Consider the following 20,672-nt stretch of genomic DNA (forward strand, 5'->3'; position numbering starts at 1 on the left):
TTATAGATTATTCACAATAAAAGTCTCCCATCATTTTGTTATTTAAACGCTTTTATTATGAAGTAGCAAAATCTGGAAGTCTTCATTGGCATTAACTCAACACGACTCCTACCCAACTGAAAGCAAACATCAAACAGTAAAATGAAGCAGATACCCGAAGAAGAAGAAGGCATACTTTATTAATCCCTGAGGGGTAATTACATTCTTTTCACTCTGTTGTAATAACATAAACAGGCTCAACATACACACACATGCACAAACAGGAGGTATAGACATGCATCTGAGAGAGGTGTCAGAGCGAGGGGGCTGCACACATACATATAGTCAGGCGCCCCGAGCAGTTAGGGGTTTGGTGCCTTGCTCAAGGGCACCTCGGCTGTGCCCAGGAGGTGAATTGGCACCTCTCCAGCTACCAGTCCACACTCCATACATGGTCCATGTGGGACTTGAACTGGCGACCCCAGTCCTTACAGACTGAGCTACTGCCGCAGGGACACCGGAGAGAAACTAAACCTCAAACCACAGAGACAAAAGTGCTGAGAGCTGAACCCTAAATCTACTTTTTGTGGCTATCAATTATTTATTTATTTATTTGTATTATTTCAGCAGTGGTAGATCAAATAAACTTACAGCAGTAAGCAGTAGCAACAACCTGTTGTTGTTCACATGAGCTTCTGTTTCTCTCCCTGCTTGAATCTGTATTTTTCCTGAATTTATAATTCTTCACAACAGCTCCAGCACAGTCATTTTATATTTTATGTTTTTACAGAAGTAATTGAGTCAAAGTGTAAGTACATTAGCTCTGATGCTAATTTATACAGATGTAGTAAAAACATCTCTTTTAAGTCTAAATAAGTCATTTTCCACAGCTCAACCAGTTACCATGGCAGCATGTGAAGTGGATCTTAGAATAATCAGGACACTATCGTATATGCAAACATGCTGTCCAGACTCCTGCTAACCTAATGGTCCCTGTTGTGTTTGTTAACACACCGAGGGCCTCATTTACTGACATCCCAAATAAAGAGTGCTAAATTGCGTGTGCATTCTAGCATATTGCATGTTTGGTCAGTATGTGTTTTGCAGGTAATCGACTAAGAATAATTGCATAAATGACAACAGGTGCAAACACTTTGGAGACAGCAGGATTTAACTGAAGGTTTTGCGTGTTTTATAGGTTTCCACCCTGGGGAGTTTGGATGCAGAGTAGAATGACTGCAAGCAAAAAATGAAATTCAATCCAATGAGGTGGTAGTGGAAACATAAACATATTGTTGAGCTACAACAAAAAAAGGTCAATAACAACAGATGAAATTAAGAGAAGATGGCAAGATAAAAGGTGAAAAACAAAAGAAAAAATAGCGTATAATAAAACTTCCTCAGCTATCTCCAATAAATAAATAAATAATAAATTCACTGAGCACGAGGTGTGAGCTGTGTCCGCAGGTGGAACACTCAGGCCATTGTTGCACACACCGGGCAGCTGATCAGCCTGTATCTGGTCTGACAGTGGCGATAAATCCCCTGACAAGAGGGACTGAAGGTGGGGTATAGGCAGTGGTGAGGTCTCTCAATCCAAGTGATCCCACAGCAGAGCAGCAGGGGACGAGAGGTGCCCACTTTTGGAGAGGAGAGATGCGCCCTGGGGGCAGAAATGTGCAACCTCCCAAAAAAACCCAGTTCAAAATGTAATGTTTTTGTGGCAAAAAAGAAGGAAATAGGAAGACATAATAAAGGTCAGTGTTAATTTTCTTTAGGCTACACTGGCTGTGAATGTTCAGTTTGGTGTGGCTACATATGAGCTACAATAAATTAATGTTTAATCGTGGTGTTTTTCTGCGTTGAGGATTATTGAATGAGAATAAAAAGAAATGTGTGCACTGTTAGTAGATCAGCTTTCACATGTGTTTGCAGTTGATGTCAAGTTTGCCCATGTTTTTACTCATGAAAAACCTGAAGTAAATCGGGCCCTGAGTGTTCCATATGAGATGTTTCTGAGCACGTGGCTGCTGGTGTGTTTGCAGGACCTGTCAGAACAACACCAGAAGACTCTGGCCCTTCTGAGGAAGCAGCAGACTCTGATCCTTGATGAGGAACTCATCCAGTGGAAGAGGAGGCAGCAGCTGGCAGGCAATGGGGGCCCTCATGAGGGGGGACTGGATGTTCTCCAGTCCTGGTATATACTGAACATGTTGATTTGTTATTTTAACTTGCGTACTGAATCATATGGTGGAGATTTTATGATTTTTTTCTTCTAGTTAGGGTGTTGACTAAAACTTTGAAAAAAAAAAATAGTCCTCATAAATCTATAAAAAAACAGAAAAATGTAATAATAGGATTTGTATGCATACATACACTTTATATATACATAATATACTCACTCCCAGCCCCTCCCCTTCCACTCTGTGGTGGTGTCTCCCCCTCCTGTCCCTGTCCACCAGGTGTGAGAAGCTGGCTGACCTGATCTGGCAGAACCGACAGCAGATCCGGCGCTGTGAACATCTGACCCAGCAGCTTCCTCTGCCAGGCCCCATGGAAGAGCTGCTGAGCAAACTCAACGCTGACATCACTGATATCATCTCCGCCCTGGTTACCAGGTTAGACTTTCACCTCTTCAATGTTGTATGGACGCCGCAAGGCAGATTCTGTCTTACTGCAGTGACAATGGACAGAGTTTGCTTGTCCAGTCTACATGTGCATTGTGGAATTGGATAAAGCCTCTCTCTCAAGTACCTGTAATTATACCCATTTCATATAGGAGACACATACAGACTAGAGAATTTGCTTTCAGCCTCTGTAAGCTCTGCTTTTCTCCTTTATCAGAGACTCGGTGTGCAGTGCAGTTCAATCTACACTGCTGCCTAACCACAGAACTACACCAGTATTACATTGCACAATTACTGAATCAAGTTAAATTTAGTTTCACTTCTGTCTATATGCTCACTCTCCCACCCTCTCACAAATATGCTCACTTTCTCTTTCTATTACCACACAGTCAGTTAGTGTCAATGAATTAGGAGACTCTCCATTTGCCATTACTACAAGCCATTTTGTCCTGCTGTAACTAGAGTGAGAGCTGTGTCATGTCGTGTTCATGACAAGAAGCATGGTCTCTGTGGGTGTAGGATTTCATCAGTGTTGTGGTTCTTACTGATTCTCTTGTTGACTTTCATTGATATAATCTCTTTATCCACTGTGTCCTTTTTTTAAATTTTATTTTTATTTGGAAAAAGGCAGCATGACAGAGTGCACAGTCTTTTTTATTTATAAGGCTTTTTTTTCATAAATCTCTTTTACAGTTCTTTACATACATGCACATGTACAGAAAGAGGTTCAGTATTTCAAAGCTGCAGTCCTTAGCTCAGCCCTAAGAGCAACTCATTTCTAGTGTTCTCATCAGGTAGAGAGTGGAAGCATGAAATGTTGGTGAAGTCAAACAGCTTGTGCTGGGGTTATAAATTTAATCCATTTATTCTAAATTTAGTAGAACTGATCATTTTCAGTCCTCAAAGAATGGGTCCGTTTTTGCATTTCAGATGAGCAGTATGTAGCCATTGCTCATGCAAAAATGAGTGCAGCAGTCTAAATAGAGAGTTGGAGCCACAGACTGTGTATTAAATAGGTTCTATTCCTGTTTAATATACAGTCTGTGGTTGAAGCGAGTTGTTTCCCCCCACCCCCTCCTCTGCCACAGACAGGCAGCTTTGCAGGAGCTTTGCAGGAGCTCTGCAGGAGCACAGGATGCGCAGGATGCAGACAACCTCATAAATAGACAATAACAAGTGACAGTGAGTCCTCCACTGTAAGTTGAATGGCTTTTTATAACTGTTGATTTTCTGTCAATGTAAAGTTAAGACTGTTGTCCTGAAAACAAAAGTCCACTGCTCTGAAATGAACAGTGGTGGACAGTAGTGAAGTACATTTACTTGAGTACTGTACTTAAGTACAATTTTTGAGCATCTGTACTTTACTCTAGTATTTGTTTTTTTGGAAACTTATTACTTTCACTCCACTACATTTCAAAGACAAATATTTTACTTTTGACTCCACTACATTTCTAGGAAGGTTGTTGTTACTTTTCGACTGAGCTTTGAAGTCAGCTGTTGGTGTTTTTCTTTTCTAAAATGCAGTTGGTCACATGCTGTGTTCCTCACAAAAGAAAACCAATCACAGTAGCTCCTCTGGATTGATGTAAAAGTGGAAACACGTCATCCAGGCGCTCTGTAACAAGAACAAGCAAGCTCTCCCTCTGTCATTCAAACAAAAAGCAGTAATGGTGACGGCAGGAGAAAGACAAAATGAAATCTCAAGATGTTATTATAATTATTAATTGTTCCAGGTAGCTTTTAAAGTTGGATTGTTTTTATCAGGGTGAAAAATACCACATAATTCATGTCTATATACTGCCTCTGAAGACAGAAAGAAATCTCAGTTATTTAACAGACTTGGTGAAGTCCTTACAGTTGGCTTCAATCTAATTTTCATGATGTGATTTTAATACAGTTACATCAGAAATTGATAATAGCTGTCCTTTTTGTTTATGATTGTATTTCTATGCTGAAGTTTTTACAGGTGTTTCTGTAGATTTTGTGTAGCAGAGTGGTTCTACAAGCATCAGTGCATCATTAGATGGTTTCAGAGAGTTACAAGCTTCTGTAAATGCATCATGAGAACAATACAGAATGTATTGATATTAGAAAATGTACTTTGTAATTTGTACTTTTGAATACTTAAGTATTTTTAAAAACATGTACTTTTGAATACTTAAGTATTTTTAAAAGCAAGTACTCTAGTACTTTAACTTGAGTAAAATTTTGACTGAGCAACTTTCACTTGTAGTTGAGTAATATTTGACCAGGAGTATCTATACTTTGACTCAAGTACTGGGGTTGAGTACTTTGTCCACCACTGGAAATGACACACTGTGGATGTTGAGTTAAGTACCTGTCTGTCTCACTGCTGCCAATCTCCATTAACATTTTGCTCAGTTTAAAGGTTGTAAACATTTTCTTCCTCGACAAGATTATTAATGATTTCTTACGACTTATAAACAGACATTTATACATCCAGTGAAAATTCAGCATTAATTTGAACTTTGAAATTTCCATTCTGGACGGGAATAACTATTTTGTGTATCTGTTTCACATAAATCAAAGTGGGACACCACGACTGCAGTGTTCATGTCAAGTTTCTTTAATCTCTGATGACATATCGTGGTCATTTTATGATTTATTACTGTAATTACAGTTATTACAGTCTTCCACTCTATGTGGTATTTTATTTATTTTTTCCACTAGCCACCAACATGGTCTGCAGTAGCTTTATATCCTTCCTCTGTTTCAAAAACAAAATGTTGCCCAAATGAAGAGTCTCTGTTTTGGGGTATATGAGTCTTGAATACGTACTCAGTGTTTTGTGGATGACACTCCCATATTAACTTAGTTTGGGACAGTCCCAGAATATTTGGAAGTGATTTTCCTCCAGTGAGCCACATTGTCTCCAGGACATTAAACTATTCTTGTATTTTTCCTGGTCTGGGGTCTTAAAATAACCTAATAATAATTTTCCAGCAGTGTTTTTTTTTTTTATTCATAGAGTTTGTTGGACCATTGAAAGCTGCAAATTTCCTTCAAGCCTCCCCAGATTAGAGCTTTAATTGTGCCTGAAACTTGAGCCTGTTGAGGCCTGATGCCAACAAAATTCTGTCTGAAACTGACCTGGACCTGACCTTCATTAGCATATTTCAGCCCGAACCCGATTACAGCCCAACATTTTTCTTAACAAGCTTGCTTCTAAACAGTAGGAGTTTTTAGTGAGAAGGAAAATACATTAAGGGAATTTGAACTGACAAGGACTAAATTAGAGAGATAAATAAATAAATAAATAGATAGATAAACAGCCCAAATCCGAATTGAGCCTATAAAATATGTGAGAAATGAGGCCTGACCCGCCCTGACCTGAACCGATCCGGCCCTTTCAGGTTCGTGAACAGATCTCAAGCTTTACCCCAGATATCCATATTCCTGCTCCTTTTTTCCCACTTATCTTTAATGTACATAATGTTTTCATTTTTAGCATGAAAGAGAGCTTTGTACATCTAGAGACTGACTTATTCTGCTGTAGATAAATTTGTAGGTATGTACTTCTGACTGAAATAATGGAGGTACCCACAAAAAAAGTCATTCTTGCTTTTGTCCTGTAATGACTGAAAACTTTGTAGTGTAGTTTTGTATGGAAATGGGACCTTCCTGTGTTTCGCTGCTGGAGATGGGTGCTCTTTTCTTGGGGGAAGTTGAAACTGGACAATATGTCGATCTTAAAGAAGAAAAACAGATTAATTCAGTGTGTGGTACGGTCAATATTGAAATCGAGTTTCTCTTTGTTTTGTACTGCCCCTTTTACCGGGAGCTGTGCAGTACTCATGTTCAGTAATATAATGTATTGAATATTGATATTGTGAATATTTTTCTCTTATAAATTGCCTAAAATTTCTCTTTTAAATATCTCATATAAATTGCCTAAAACACTGCCTACTGCCACATCACTATTGATTATTCTTATAACATAGCTGTGTTTCTCTCACAGAACTGCAGTAACTTTCTAAAATTCCACAGGGGTCTAAAGGTTTAACCATCTTCTGTGAGATTTCTCCAGGGTTAGGGGTAGGGTTTTTTTTTCTCTTCCAATTGAGCTGCAAATCCTCTGTCAGCAGGTCTGGCCTGTAGAGGAAAGTTAGTAGGGTTTCCAAACTCTAATTCCTTCCATGTGGCCTTGTACTCCCAGTTGCTTTACTATATTAAAGGAATTAGCTGAGCTAACCCTCATACATCAATACCACTGCTGTTTGATGACTCAGATTCTCCCATGAGAGAAAATACTGACCAACCCATCATTCTCCCCTTTTCTCTTCAGCACCTTCATCATTGAAAAGCAGCCACCCCAGGTGTTAAAGACCCAGACCAAGTTTGCAGCCACAGTGCGCCTCCTGGTGGGCGGGAAGCTCAACGTCCACATGAACCCACCTCAGGTCAAGGCTGTCATTGTTAGCGAGCAGCAGGCCAAAGCTCTGCTGAAGAATGAGAGCACACACAGGTGAGGACACGTGATAAGTGGATTGATAAAACACTGTGTGGACTCTTGGCTGATGCAAGACATAAATAATTAGGATTACAGCAGCTACTGAAGCAGATACTAAAAGGCAGTTTATATGTTAATTGGTTGTTACTAAACAAACATTTTCATGGAGATTTAGTGATTTTGTGAGATATGTGAGTTGCTTCACTGAAGATGTCTGTCCAGTCACTGAGAATGTTCATCCTTTCTTTTGCCCTGTTAGTGAAAGCAGTGGAGAAATCCTCAACAACAACTGTGTGATGGAGTATCACCAGGCTACCGGCACCCTCAGTGCACACTTCAGAAACATGGTACGCTCTGTGGTTAGCCTTTTAGAAGTTAAGAATCAAGGCTGAACAATTGAAATGTTATTGAAATATGGCCCAGTGCAGTTTTCAAATTGCAGGATTTGCAATATTTAAGGGTGAAATGTATGTCAAAATTCCATTATGAATTAAATGTTATGGTGCTGCAGAAATATCCTGGTCTACACATATTCTACAGACTGAAAGAAACAGCTTTGTTTGGTACCACTCTCCACAAAAATAACAGTATGATATTTTTTAGATATTTTTATTAAGAAATGTAGCACATGAGAGAAGACGGTGTCAGTTGAACATTGAGAACCATGGTTAAAACAGAAATAACAATAGTGTCATCAAAGTACTGTGCATCTCAATAGATCAAAAGAAAAAACAAGCCACATTTTCCATATTATTCAAGAGTCAAACACACAAACAAAACAAACAACCAGAAATGATTGTAACAAAATAAATAAATTATAAAAGAAAAGAAAGAAAAAGAAAGTGAAGAGAATTTTTAAAAAAAGATAGGGGGTCGTCAGTCAATCAGGAGACAGAGGTTGAAGAACATTAAAAAGGATTTCCACTTCATGTAGAACTTTTCAGAATGACTTCTCAGTGAATATTTAATCTTCTGTAGCTTTAGAAAGGACATGACATCCCTGAGCCACTGAGTGCTAGAAGGAGCTTTGGTAGACCAGCCAGAAAGGAAGTGAAAGCTGGAATAGGGAGAGACATTTACAGTTATCAAGAGTATTTTTGAAATGGTAACAAAGTAGCTTAAAGCTAAATAATAATGGGCAGGAATAGAACATAGAGTTAGGTTGCAGGATGAAGCATGATGTTGAGCTTGTGTGAATTTTGTTAAGAGCAACGTCCCACCAGTTGTCCTCCAGGTTCAGTACTAGTTCACACTTCCAGTCAGCTTTGACTTTGATGGCTGCTGAACTGGCATAGGATGGGAGACTCTTACAGACCTTCAAGATGAGTGGCTTTTTCATCTAATTTTTGATATGTATTTTAGTAAATATAGGAATAATAACATAAAAATTATAATTTCCTCTAATGTCACAAATTATATTGCAGTTGCAGTTTCAGTCAAAGTAACTATAATTAGGGATTTTTTCAAATTCGTTAAGCCCTAACAAGTGGAATACATAACCGTTGAAAAAAAGGAGTCGGTACACAGAATAATCATTCCACAATCACAAATATAGATATCTGAAGGCAATAGGCAAAAGCAGGGTCAAAAATGCAAAAATCAGGTCAAATACTAAGAGAACACTAGGAAGAACAGCTAGAACACACACTCAAACAACTGAGAATGAATTGGCAACAGACAAAGGGCAGCAAAAGGACTAAATACACAAGGAAGGTAGGGTAACGAGGGACAGGTGAAACCTATCAGGGCAGGGCAGGTAATCACAAAGGAGAGCAACACACAGGGGCAGGAAGTAAAGTACCTGAAACAAGAGACAAGGGTGAGTACCAAAATAAAACAGGAAACACTGACAAGAACTGAAAACAAGGGAAATATTACCTTAATGGGAACCTGTGTTAAACCACCAAGACATCTCATTTCATTTTTATGAAGATGACACACAGTTAGTTACATATTTGTGCCCAGATTTTAACTGGTTCTACCAAATTAGGACTTTGATTTTTGCTGAAATATTCTTGCTTTTTTGTGATTTTTAACAAAAATAATAGGAATAATAGGGATAATAATAGGAAACATTTGGTGACAGTGTATGCACAAATAAGACAGAAGAAAACACAAAGGAACACAGTAACAATTAGAGAAAAAAACAACATACAAAAGAAAAAAACTGTACCACTCCAAATAAAATATACTCAGAGTAACAGAGTAAAGTAGAGGAAATAAATGAAGTAAATTGTATCAAATAAATTGTATACATTACATATACATTAATACTTTGATATTATTAAAAACATAGAGTCTTCCACCTACTTGAAGACATTCACTAGCAAAGGAAGGCTACAAAAAACCCATAATGAAAAACTCTCTGTAGAAAATGTCCAAAATAATATATGATGTTGTGAATAATCTGGACATTTTTGTCCTCTAATACAATAAAATCCCCCCATCCAAATGTAAGGCAGATGAAACCCTTCAGCCACCCTTTAACAACCAAACTACACAATAACCAGTTGATAGTACATTTTATCTTAAACAACTTAAAGGGATAGTTCATCCAAAAATGAAAATGATCTAATCACCCTCATGTTGATTGGAGGTCAGGGTCAGTGTTTTAGTCCACAAAACACTGGTATAATCCAAGTCCCCTAGAGCCCCAACATGAACAATTGACTTGAAAAATACAATTTACACCCTGTTTTTAGCCTGAAACTTCACTGTGGATCCTTAGCTTGGAGCAATGTGCACGTGCACACTGTCTGAACTGGGTGTGTGCACACAAGTGAAGGACATTTTTATGACTTTTGAAAACTGGTCACCATTCACTTTGGGAGATTCTGCAACACTGTTTTCTTGTGAAACTCCAGCAGTGTTTTGTGGACTAAAAAACTAAACCTGACCTTCAATCAGAATGAGGGTGAGGAGATAATGACTGAATTTTCATTTTTGGATGAACTGTCCCCTTAACATGAAATTATTGTGCTAGGCAACTTGAACCAAACCACAGAGACAGCACAGATAACACATGAAAAGAGGAAGGTACATTACAGGTTTGGACACATCCCCTTCCCATTTTACAACCCTCTCCCACATTAATGCACACATCAGTAACTGCACAAACTATGTCTAAACTGCATGATGTATTGTCATACTATGAAGTTATAATAAAATGTTTTAATGTTGACAGTGCTCTGGTGGACTTGAAAGACTGCTGTCAATTTGAAATTGAAGAACCTCACAAATTGTGATTCAATTTGTTAGAGTATTTTTGTTTTCTAAAAACTGGTGCTACTTTTCCATCAGTGAGCAGCAGATGTTTCATTTTTATGTTACATTGCATTGAGGGAAAGCAAAGACCATCAGCACAAAACTCAAAGAGAAAATGATTTCCTGTATGGACAGTACAATACGCAGTCAAATGCTGTCAGAAGTAGTATAGAGCAGTGGTTCCCATCATTCATGGGGGGTTGCAAAGCCTTCTTAATTTTGAGAGGTGTATCCAAACTTAAGAAAAAACATATATACAGTGGGCCTGTATCTCAGCATTTAATTTTGTTCTATAAGAAAAATAAATGAAATCATTATTTTTAATGCATAGGTAATTTAAGATATAAACATTAAAAACATCTTACAGGATGAGAGCACAATGAAGAACTGAAGACAAGCTATATTCACTGATTCTTCACTCTGCTGAACACCCTCATCCTGCATTACAAAGAGGGACAACCAAAAAACAAGTAGAACAATTGAGTAGAGTTTCAAGTGGAAGAAAACACTGGGTTTGACAGAGAAAGATGTCTATTAAGTATGTATGATTGTTAAAAAAAAAAAAAAAAAAAGATAAGAATACATAATACTGACAGAACTGTATAAAAAGTTCCTAAAACATCAGAAAAAACCATTTCTGATGAAACATTCACAGGAAGTAATCTGCTCAAAATTGATCTAAATGGCTCCTTTTACACAATCAGCCCAGAGTTGCTGTGTTCACTGTTTGGGTCAGTTGTACAGTCTGAATGAAATATGAAATATCATCAACATGTATGTCACTTAGGTAGGCTTCCTCAGTTTACCTTTTATAGAAGAGAGGTTGTGCAAAGCAAGAGGTTAGGAACTACTGGTATACAAAATGCACCCATGCATATTTACAATAAATTTAACAAAACGAATGAATGAAGCATAAAACTGGTGATATTTTATGTTGTTATTAACAAATTAATGAGAGCCAACAATGACTGAATTCTTAGAGCAAACATTGTGTGTCTTAACTGCAGTGATGTGTGCTCAACACAGAGGTGCTCCCCAGAGTTTTAAAATGCAGTGGCTCGGTTCTTCCAGAATGCACTGCACTGACTGCGTTTATTGTGATGACAGAATGCATCTCTGATCACCTCTCATGTGTGTGTTTGTGTGTGTTTCCAGTCGCTAAAGCGGATCAAGCGTTCAGACCGTCGAGGTGCAGAGTCGGTGACGGAGGAGAAGTTCACAGTTCTGTTTGAGTCACAGTTCAGTGTCGGGGGCAACGAGCTGGTCTTCCACGTCAAAGTAATCACATGGGACATTTGAGCTTTTATGTTTGTGAATAAGAGCGGAGCAGCACTGGGTTTCCTGCTCCTGCTTGGCTATTGAATGGTCCAATTTACTCCTTGGCCTTCTGCTACTGATTTCATCTCCACTGTCTTGATTTCCTTTGCAAGACTTGAAAACCAACTAGTTCAACAAGAGTTTTATTGCTTTGTCTAAGACTTCTTTAATGCTTTCAGTATTAAGCATTTATTAATAATTGATTCATTTGAATGTTACCCTCCCTCTTGTCTGTAACCTGCAGACCTTATCCCTGCCTGTGGTTGTGATCGTCCATGGAAGTCAGGACAACAACGCCACAGCAACCGTCCTGTGGGACAATGCCTTTGCTGAGCCGGTGAGTTGGCTGTTTTTCACAGGGACGTTTAATACAGGACTTTCTGTACTTCACCATGTCAGTTGGTGATTATATCGACTAACCTGTCAACTTTTCACATTTGATTAAATATGCACAGATACCAGTATCAGGTATCTGTCTAATACTGTGCTCATGTACTAGTATTTACTATTCTGATACCACTTTATGGAAAGTGGTTCCGTCAACACAAGCAATTTGATAAAACATCCAAATAACTAACATGACGCAGAGTTCATGGTGTTTGCAGATGTTGGCTGCAGGAAACAACAACTAGAGCTACAACGGTTAATCAATTATTAAAATAATCGCCAAATATGACTTCTTCTATGACAGTTTCTTAAATTTGTCATGCTGCAGAGACATCCCGACATCCTTACACATTATATTCTACAGACTTAGGAAAAAATCGGTCTTTGTTGTTTGTTGTTGTTTTCCAAAAATTATAAGGAACAAATCCATGAGCCACACTGTTGCTGTGTGTGACATGTTCTTTCATTAACATGAACACACACACACACTGTAGTTTATTTTGACTCCATCAAAAATGGGGATTTGCCTGTCACTGAGAAAGTCCTCCAACAAATGCACTATTTAACCCCATGTGAATAACACTGTATTAGGAAATTACAGAGATTTCTAAAAGAAAAAAATGAAGGAAATTAAGTTCCTGTTAGAATTTCCCATATCCCAAGGTGATGTCTTGTTTTGTCCAACCAACAGTACAACACTACAAAGACACTGAGTTTATTGTCATGTATGACAGAAAATCACCAAATCTTGTCAGAGAAGCTGGAATCTGCAAATGTGTGGTATTGATTTGCTTAAGAATATGATTATTCAAATATCAAAATAATACATAAATCATCTGTTGATTGACTGATAGATTAATTAACTAGTCAGTAACCTGAAAGATCGACTAACACATTGTTGTTTTTTTGTGTTGACAATAAGAAACACCAGATAATTAAATTTAAAGCCACACTGTTTTAAACAGATTTCATTACTCTGAATGCACTGCTTACTGTGTGTTTGTAAAATATTCAGCTGAGAGAGACAACTGAACAAATAAACTGGTGGAGTCAGGAGCTTTTGTGTTGACCACCCCTCCTCGTCTCCTCAGGGCAGGGTGCCGTTCATTGTGCCAGACAAGGTACTGTGGCCCCAGCTGTGCGAGGCCCTCGATATGAAGTACAAGGCAGAGATGCACAGCGGCCGTGGCCTGTCAGAGGATAACCTGGTCTTCCTGGCACAGAAGGCCTTTACAAGCAGCAGCAACAACCCCGAGGACTACCGCAACATGACCATGTCCTGGGCCCAGTTCAACCGGGTGAGGCCACACAGCTGACTGGAACATTCACACACAGTTACACTGCAAGCAACACTAAATAACATACTGATGGAGTTTGTTTAATTTGTACAGGAGAATTTACCTGGACGTAGCTTCACCTTCTGGCAGTGGTTTGATGGAGTCGTGGAGCTCATGAAGAAACATCTCAAGCCACACTGGAATGATGGGTATAAATAATGTTATGCCCTAGCAGCGACTAAGCCCCAACTGTATGCATTGTTAACAGCAGGTCGACAAATGACCAATCATTGCTGCAGTGTTATCGTGGAAAGAGTACAGAAGTGATGTGGTAAACAGAGGTGTGTGGGTGCAGGCAGCTTGCTTACTGGGGGTTAGCCAGGTCGGCGCAGTACAGTGTGTGCAAATATGCTTGTTCACTGTCAAAGCAGCCAGCTCCTGCCATTCCTCAGTGTTGTTCAAGGGTTTTGATTTTGGTGTGGAGTGAGGGGTTGTCAAATGTCCTTTGTTAACAGTTCTCTGTGGATGTGGATTCTGTGTAACATCCATATTCAAGGTTGCTGTTTCTTACTCTTATAACCATCTTCTCATCCCTCAACTACAGCGACTTTTCTAATCTTTCCCCTGCCAAAGAACAGGACATGACGTCACACTGGAAACCCAGTGCAGTCCAGTTGTAGTCCTTTAGACTCCCAGCCATTACAACACCCAAATACACTTAAAAAGCCAAGCTGCAGCTCTGGCTCTGTCAAAGGACAGGAAGGATAAGACGGGTAGACGCTATAGCACAGTTGTAACAGTAATGACTCATGCTGGCTCTTTTGCTGGTTTTATTTTGACAAATAAGATGGCAAACATAGTATGGGAAAACAGAGGTGCAGTGTAACTCAAACATTTCCATAGAGATACTCCAGTGTTTCCCAAAAGTTGAGAATTGACTTGTGGCAACTGAGTTGAGACTTAATAGCAGGCTGTTCACAGTGTTTTGCTGATTCATATCTGACCTCAGCACTCATCCCTGCTGGCTGTGGTTGGGTGCGGTCTGAAGAGTGCTTTGTTGCACCCGTAATGACACCCAGCAGTGATGTCACAGGGTCCTGGAGAAATCCAGATAGTTTGATTTTCAGTAATGTCAAAAATACAGACGCTCCTCTTTCTGTTGAACTGATACGGAGGTGCTGTATTTTGGTTAGAAAAAAAAGAATGATACCTCTGCCTCTGTTGGGAAGTATTTTTAGTTTAGTCCTATTGATAAAGGTGAACCAGCAAACACCACAGACTGTTGATGATCAGAGTAGAGTATTATAGTGAGTGAGTACGTGGTTATGGTGAATGTGTGCTGAGTGGAGGGAAAGGTGAGCAGTAAAGTTGTCAGTCTGGCAGTAAGTTTAGGTGTGAGATTGAGTGAATAAAAGCTCCAGCTTCTCGCACCAAAACAAAGGTTCTGTAAGTGTGCTGCTTCTCAACTGCAGGAATAGTGTCACTATGACAGTCAGCTCCGCCTACGTTGAGGAAGTACTATCTGCAGTATTATACGAATACTGTAATAATACCCATACCCTGCTAAAATGTCAGGTAGGTATGAAGAAATAGCTTTGAGTCAACAACAATTATTAAATTAATTCGCAAATTATTTTGATAATCAATTAATAATTTGAGCCTTTTTTAAAGTCCTAATTCTTTGATATCAGCTTCCTTAAATGTGAATATTATCTGGTTTCTTTACTCCTCTCTGACAGTAAACTGAATATATTTTGATTGTTGATGAAAGAAGACATTTGAGGACGTCATCTTGAGCTTTGAGAAACATCACCATTTTATGGACCAAACAACTAATTGGTTGGTGGAGAAAATGATTGGCAGATTGACAAATGAAAATAATCGGTACAGGAAAGACTTGAAACATAGATCCAAACAGGGACCTATTGTTCATATGACAAGATTGTGAGTCCTAAAATAGATAACGCCCAAGCCTACCATGCATTTGTCTTCTTTGTCAAAATCTGGTGCCCACATTACCCACATTACCCACAAAGCACTTGACTACGAACGTCAGCAATTTGGGTGTGGTAGTGCTCAACATCAGCATCAGGTGGTTCAACAGTAAACCTGGGACCAGAACACCTGAGGTCAGAGGTTAGTGACATCACTCTCACCTGATAGGTGAAGTGCTGCATCAGCTGTCCAGGTGGAGCTGTTCTCACTGTGATCAGGACAGGCCCCTCCCTCTGCTTCCCACTCAGCTACAGGTTACATGTCACATATCTATGTTGTTCTAGTTAGACTAGTAACAGAGAATATAGCCTGGAGCCTTTAGCCTGAAGCAGAGATGAGCAGCAAGCTGCAGAGATTCCACACCCCCAGATCTTCTTCTTATTCAAACGTAGTCTTCAGACTGACACTGACTTAAGTGACACCACTGTTTTTGATGCATGTATTAAACAAGACATTCCATATTTTTATCAACTTTGAAAATGGGATCAAATTTAACATGTTGCAAATTAAAAAAAAGCGCAACTTTATCTCTGCTACAGCAGAGAAGGAGCACTGGCTTTGATGCACTGGCTAATGTGTGTATGTGTGTGTGTTTGTGTGTGTAGGGCCATCCTGGGCTTTGTAAACAAGCAGCAGGCACAGGACATGCTGCTGTCTAAACCCAACGGCACCTTCCTGCTGCGCTTCAGTGACTCAGAGATCGGAGGCATCACCATCGCTTGGGTGGCTGAGAACCCCAACAAACAAGGTAGCAAAGACCCTCTGCCACTAAGTGTCATTCTTAGAATGAAATAACATGTAACTGAATTAAATAAATCACACAATAATACAAACAATGCAATTTGCTAATGTCAATATCAGCCCCTAATTTCACTCACATTGTGTCATATGTTAATCAGCAGTATTTGATTCTGAGCCTTAGTCGGTACACTGATTGTAATTCTTGTTTGTTCCTCTCTTTGGCTAGGTGAGAGGCTGGTCTGGAATCTGTTGCCTTATACAACCAAGGACTTCTCCATTCGCTCCCTGGCTGACCGCATCAGTGACCTGAACCACCTTCTGTTTCTCTACCCTGACCGGCCCAAAGATGAGGTCTTCGCCAAGTACTATACCCCTCCACTCTGTATGTATCAGCCATGTGTTCATATCATCACTTCTCTGAAATGTAGACAGACAGACAGACAGACGTACAGACTGACAGACAGACTGATTGATTGATTGATTGATTATTTGTCCTTACGGAAATTCATTGTATGCCTCCCAACAATCATCAGACAATGTAAACAAACCTCGGATCCCAGACATTATTATGTGACATACAACAGCTTATAAAACAAACAACAAACTACAACAGAACCGACAATATCGACCCCAAAAATCGACAGTACTGTACACATAAACAATACTTTTTAGACAAGTTATTTTTATGTTGCTCAGTGGTGTAGTAGCAGACTTTAGAATAAGCTCAGTAGATGGATGACACTGTAAAGGTGAAATCATTAAAATGTTGTTTTTAAGGTAGTATTATGTGTCTCTCCTGCAGCAAAAGCAGTGGATGGATACGTAAAACCACAGATCAAACAAGTTGTGCCAGAGTAAGTCCTTTTTCTTCTTTCTAAAACTGCTGCAGAACTGAATAACTAGCCATTTCCCCAAGTTTAGAGTGGATTTCGTATTTGCTTCCTAAAAAGACGATGCAGCACCTCCATCTTGATAGAAACTGAAACCGTTCACACATCTAAGAAATGGATGTCTAACAGTTGTCTGTTTTGTAGTTTAAAGACTGGAAGAAGAGAGATTTTCATACTGCATGATGACTTTAAAGTTAAAACAGGATCATGTGATGAATTCTGGTATTCTTTCAGCTATTTCTCTTAAAGGTGTGAGAAAGGAATGTAACAATTAAAATTGCTGTCCATTATGATGCTGAAGGAAAATGTGTGTAATCACTGCAAACCTTTAACATTTTACCAGCAGGATGTCTGTGGGGTTGTAGAAGGACTGAAATATGATTTTGACAGGCCTTAAAAATTGATTGTATTAAGTTAGTTAGTTACTCTCTTGCTTTTAAATGTGACTTTGGGAAAATGTGTCTTGATCACACTGTAAGAGCTACCAAACAAAACCAACATGGAACCAATAACCAGTAATGTGCAGGATTTATTGGAGCACACAGTCAGTGGACTTTACACACAGGAGCTAAACATCAGTCTTATAAAAGCAATTAAGACAAGAGTCCCTGATTCAGACATCAATAAAACCTTTCTAATCTTCTGCCAGTAGGGATGTGAAATGCATCTTAAATTGCATTTACAAGGGTTTTTGAAAGGTTTTAAAAGTCTTACATTTAACTTGTTGAAACCAGCAGAAACCCTGAGCAGTACCTGAATCTGGATCTGCATAAACAGAGATATGGACATGGATGATTTAGGATGATGGAATTTATCATGTGTACATAAGGAAAGGATTAGGGCCATCTTGACTTGATAACTGCATTACATCAATCTTTTTTTAATTATTTGGATTTAACCCTACTCTCATTTCCCTTTTTTCCCCATTCACTCATTCTCATTTTTTTGTCGTCTTCTTCTTCTTCTTCCTTCTCTTTTTCTTGTTTGTTTTTACTTTTTGTACTTCTTATTTTATTTCTCTTCCTTTTTTCTATTTTTCTCCTTTCCCTTGGTCCCCTTTTAGCTTGATAATGTATCACTTGGTGTTTGACCAATAGGCTTGCACCTTGACAGGCCACTAGCCTCCCATTCAACTCATTAGTGTAACACAGCACAGGTGTGCAAGTTCCTCTGGACTGACCCTGATGAGGACCTGTGGTGGTCGTTGGCCACTTTTAACTCTTTTTTTTCCATGTAAAATAAAGGCATTTTAATTTTGTACAAACCTTACAGTGTGCCTTGAAGTGTTCTTCAAGGAGACTTGTGTTTTAGATTTTTTTACTGAGACTTTTTCACTCTTGCAATGAGCCCTATAACCTGAAGGATAAGCACAAAATACCTGAAGTATCCAAAGAGTACCTGTGTGTGACCAACAAAAAGACCCAGCAGCACTTCTACTCTGTTGTCTTCAGGGATATGGACAATGTTTGACTGTGTCTGAGTGGACCTGTGTGAATATTTGCACTTTGTAGAATGAACTGTGAATGTTTAAGGAAGTGACATGCAATTTTCATGCATGTGATTTAAACATTGTGGTCACTGCTCAAAAGTTCTGATGAATTATTATGTTGTTAATTAAAAAAACATTTATCCCTTTAATGTTTGTTTTCAATAAGTTTAACCTGTAATTCATTCTGTTTAAATTAAAAATATACATGTTGGATGGACACCTGCCAGCCCATTAGAAATGAGTATTTTCCCCATGTTGTTATTATAAGATGTGTTCAGAATGTGATGATGGGCATTACATTAATTTCTGAAATAACATATGACATGTGTGTGTGTTAGATTCACCACCCCGAACCCTGAACCCAGCGGCGGTACTCCCACATTCATGGACCAGACAGCTTCTCCCTCTGTGAGCCACCCCAACAGCTTTAGTGTCTACCCTTCTATGTAAGCACACTCATTGACTGGATATACTGAAGACACTTCACTACACAGAAAGGGGGCACTTTCCTTCACAAAGATGACTTTTACTTTTCATACTTAATGTACACTCAACAAAAATATAAACAAAACACTTTTGATTTTGCTCCCATTTGTCATAAGTTGAAGTAAAAAGTTTTTTATTCTTTCAAATTTAGACAGAAATGTGTTAAATTCCACTTCAGTGAGCAGTTCAGACGCAAACTAAACTTCATAACACAACATTCCTCAATAATTATATGGGGCCCCAGATATATTTATGTGGATCTCTACTAGCCACTACCATACTGTACCAACTACAAAAACAACACAAAAACTACTGTAACCACTTAATAACAAAATCAACACCAATAATAATGTTATCATGTTCCTACATTATAAAATAGTAAGGCATTTCATTCCACTCAAAGTAATGACAGTAGCACTAAAAACGGCACATAACTGAGAAAATATAGTGAAAAAAAATTATATTGACCATTAGTCCAACACTATGTAGCAGAGGGGCTGTTGTTCAGCGCCATTAAATATTTCTTTAAAGTCTTTTTAAAAGCAGCTTTACTTGTTAAATGTATAATTTCATTTCATTCCTCTGTAAAGAACAGCACACTGCCTTGTATTAGTTTAGAGACGGGAAGTGAGAAACAACCTCTTGATGCCTGGTATTAATGCTGAGGCCATCACTATTGTATGACAGTTAATCATATAGGACATTTGTTATCTTAAACAATTAAATATTTCTCATAAAACAGAGCAGAGAAATTACCACTCTGTCCTTCACCAATGACACTTGATCACACTACTGAGTAAAAGTAAGAACTAATATTTGGACAATGTGAGAAGCTGCACATCTCTTAATAACTGTCAGACTTCTTCCCATGACTGCAACAGTTTTCTCAGTTTGCTTTGACCACTTCAGTTCACTATCTAATGTAACTCCAAGGAGTTTGGTTTCCTTCAGCTGTTCCACAGGTGCTCCCTGTACAGACAAGTTTAACTGTAGCTCATGTTTGAGTCTGAAATTTGATCCAAATACAGTACTTTTTGTTGTTGATAAATTAAGAGCTAACCTGTTACTCCATGCCCACACCACAACTGATTTAATTCCCTATCCAGACCACTAGACAATTCACCAGTTGGCACTGCTGGTAAATATGTTGTATCATCAGCATATATAACTGCTCTTGCTTGATTTGTAATTGATTGAAACTCTTTCACCATTATAAAATACACATTGTTAGACAAGCAACTGTTAAATGGTGTTATTAGTGAAGTGTGTTATAGAACGTCACATTTTCCTTTGAACTTCCCTCATGAAAGTGTGTTGTCTCTCTGCTGTTGTCCCCTCAGGAGTGACACCATGTTGGATGCAGATGGAGACTTCGACCTGGATGACACAATGGACGTGGCCCGCCATGTGGAGGAGCTGCTCCGCAGGCCCATGGCCAACCAGTGGAGCAGTCAGCAGTCCTGAACCAGAACCTGACCCTGCTGCACTCAGTCAGGTCTTCTCCATCTTATCTACACCTGTAATTTCTACTGGACTAGACTTCAACCAACTCCATCAGTCACTCTGGCAGATCCACATCACAGTTCACTGCTCAGTTTCAGGTTTAGCTGTCCGCTGGAGGTCTGGAAGGGGACAGCCAAGGAGACATCCATTCATTACCAGACCTGAGTGTGTCTGTAGAGACAGTAAACTGACCATCAAGAATCCTCTCCCACTTACCGTAGTTTCTCAGGACTGTCGTGTGGAGCT

General features: G+C 39.0%; 1 protein-coding gene across 1 annotated transcript in view; it reads left to right on the plus strand.

The window, feature by feature from the left end:
* Window positions 1-20,672, plus strand: part of LOC146312525 (signal transducer and activator of transcription 5B-like) — a 31,997-nt gene extending 11,325 nt beyond the window's left edge. Inside the window, exons 7-19 of the mRNA XM_084740027.1 lie at window positions 2,025-2,176; window positions 2,442-2,597; window positions 6,913-7,092; window positions 7,337-7,424; window positions 11,497-11,619; window positions 11,903-11,995; window positions 13,137-13,343; window positions 13,437-13,531; window positions 15,923-16,065; window positions 16,285-16,440; window positions 16,861-16,912; window positions 18,776-18,883; window positions 20,264-20,672. Coding sequence (XP_084596153.1) covers window positions 2,025-2,176; window positions 2,442-2,597; window positions 6,913-7,092; window positions 7,337-7,424; window positions 11,497-11,619; window positions 11,903-11,995; window positions 13,137-13,343; window positions 13,437-13,531; window positions 15,923-16,065; window positions 16,285-16,440; window positions 16,861-16,912; window positions 18,776-18,883; window positions 20,264-20,387 — 1,677 coding nt within the window. The 3' untranslated portion in view covers window positions 20,388-20,672. The remainder of the gene's footprint in view (window positions 1-2,024; window positions 2,177-2,441; window positions 2,598-6,912; window positions 7,093-7,336; window positions 7,425-11,496; window positions 11,620-11,902; window positions 11,996-13,136; window positions 13,344-13,436; window positions 13,532-15,922; window positions 16,066-16,284; window positions 16,441-16,860; window positions 16,913-18,775; window positions 18,884-20,263) is intronic.

Source organism: Lutjanus erythropterus, chromosome 17 (genome assembly GCF_056507025.1).
Source record: "Lutjanus erythropterus isolate fLutEry1 chromosome 17, fLutEry1.hap2, whole genome shotgun sequence".
NCBI lineage: Eukaryota > Metazoa > Chordata > Actinopteri > Lutjaniformes > Lutjanidae > Lutjanus > Lutjanus erythropterus.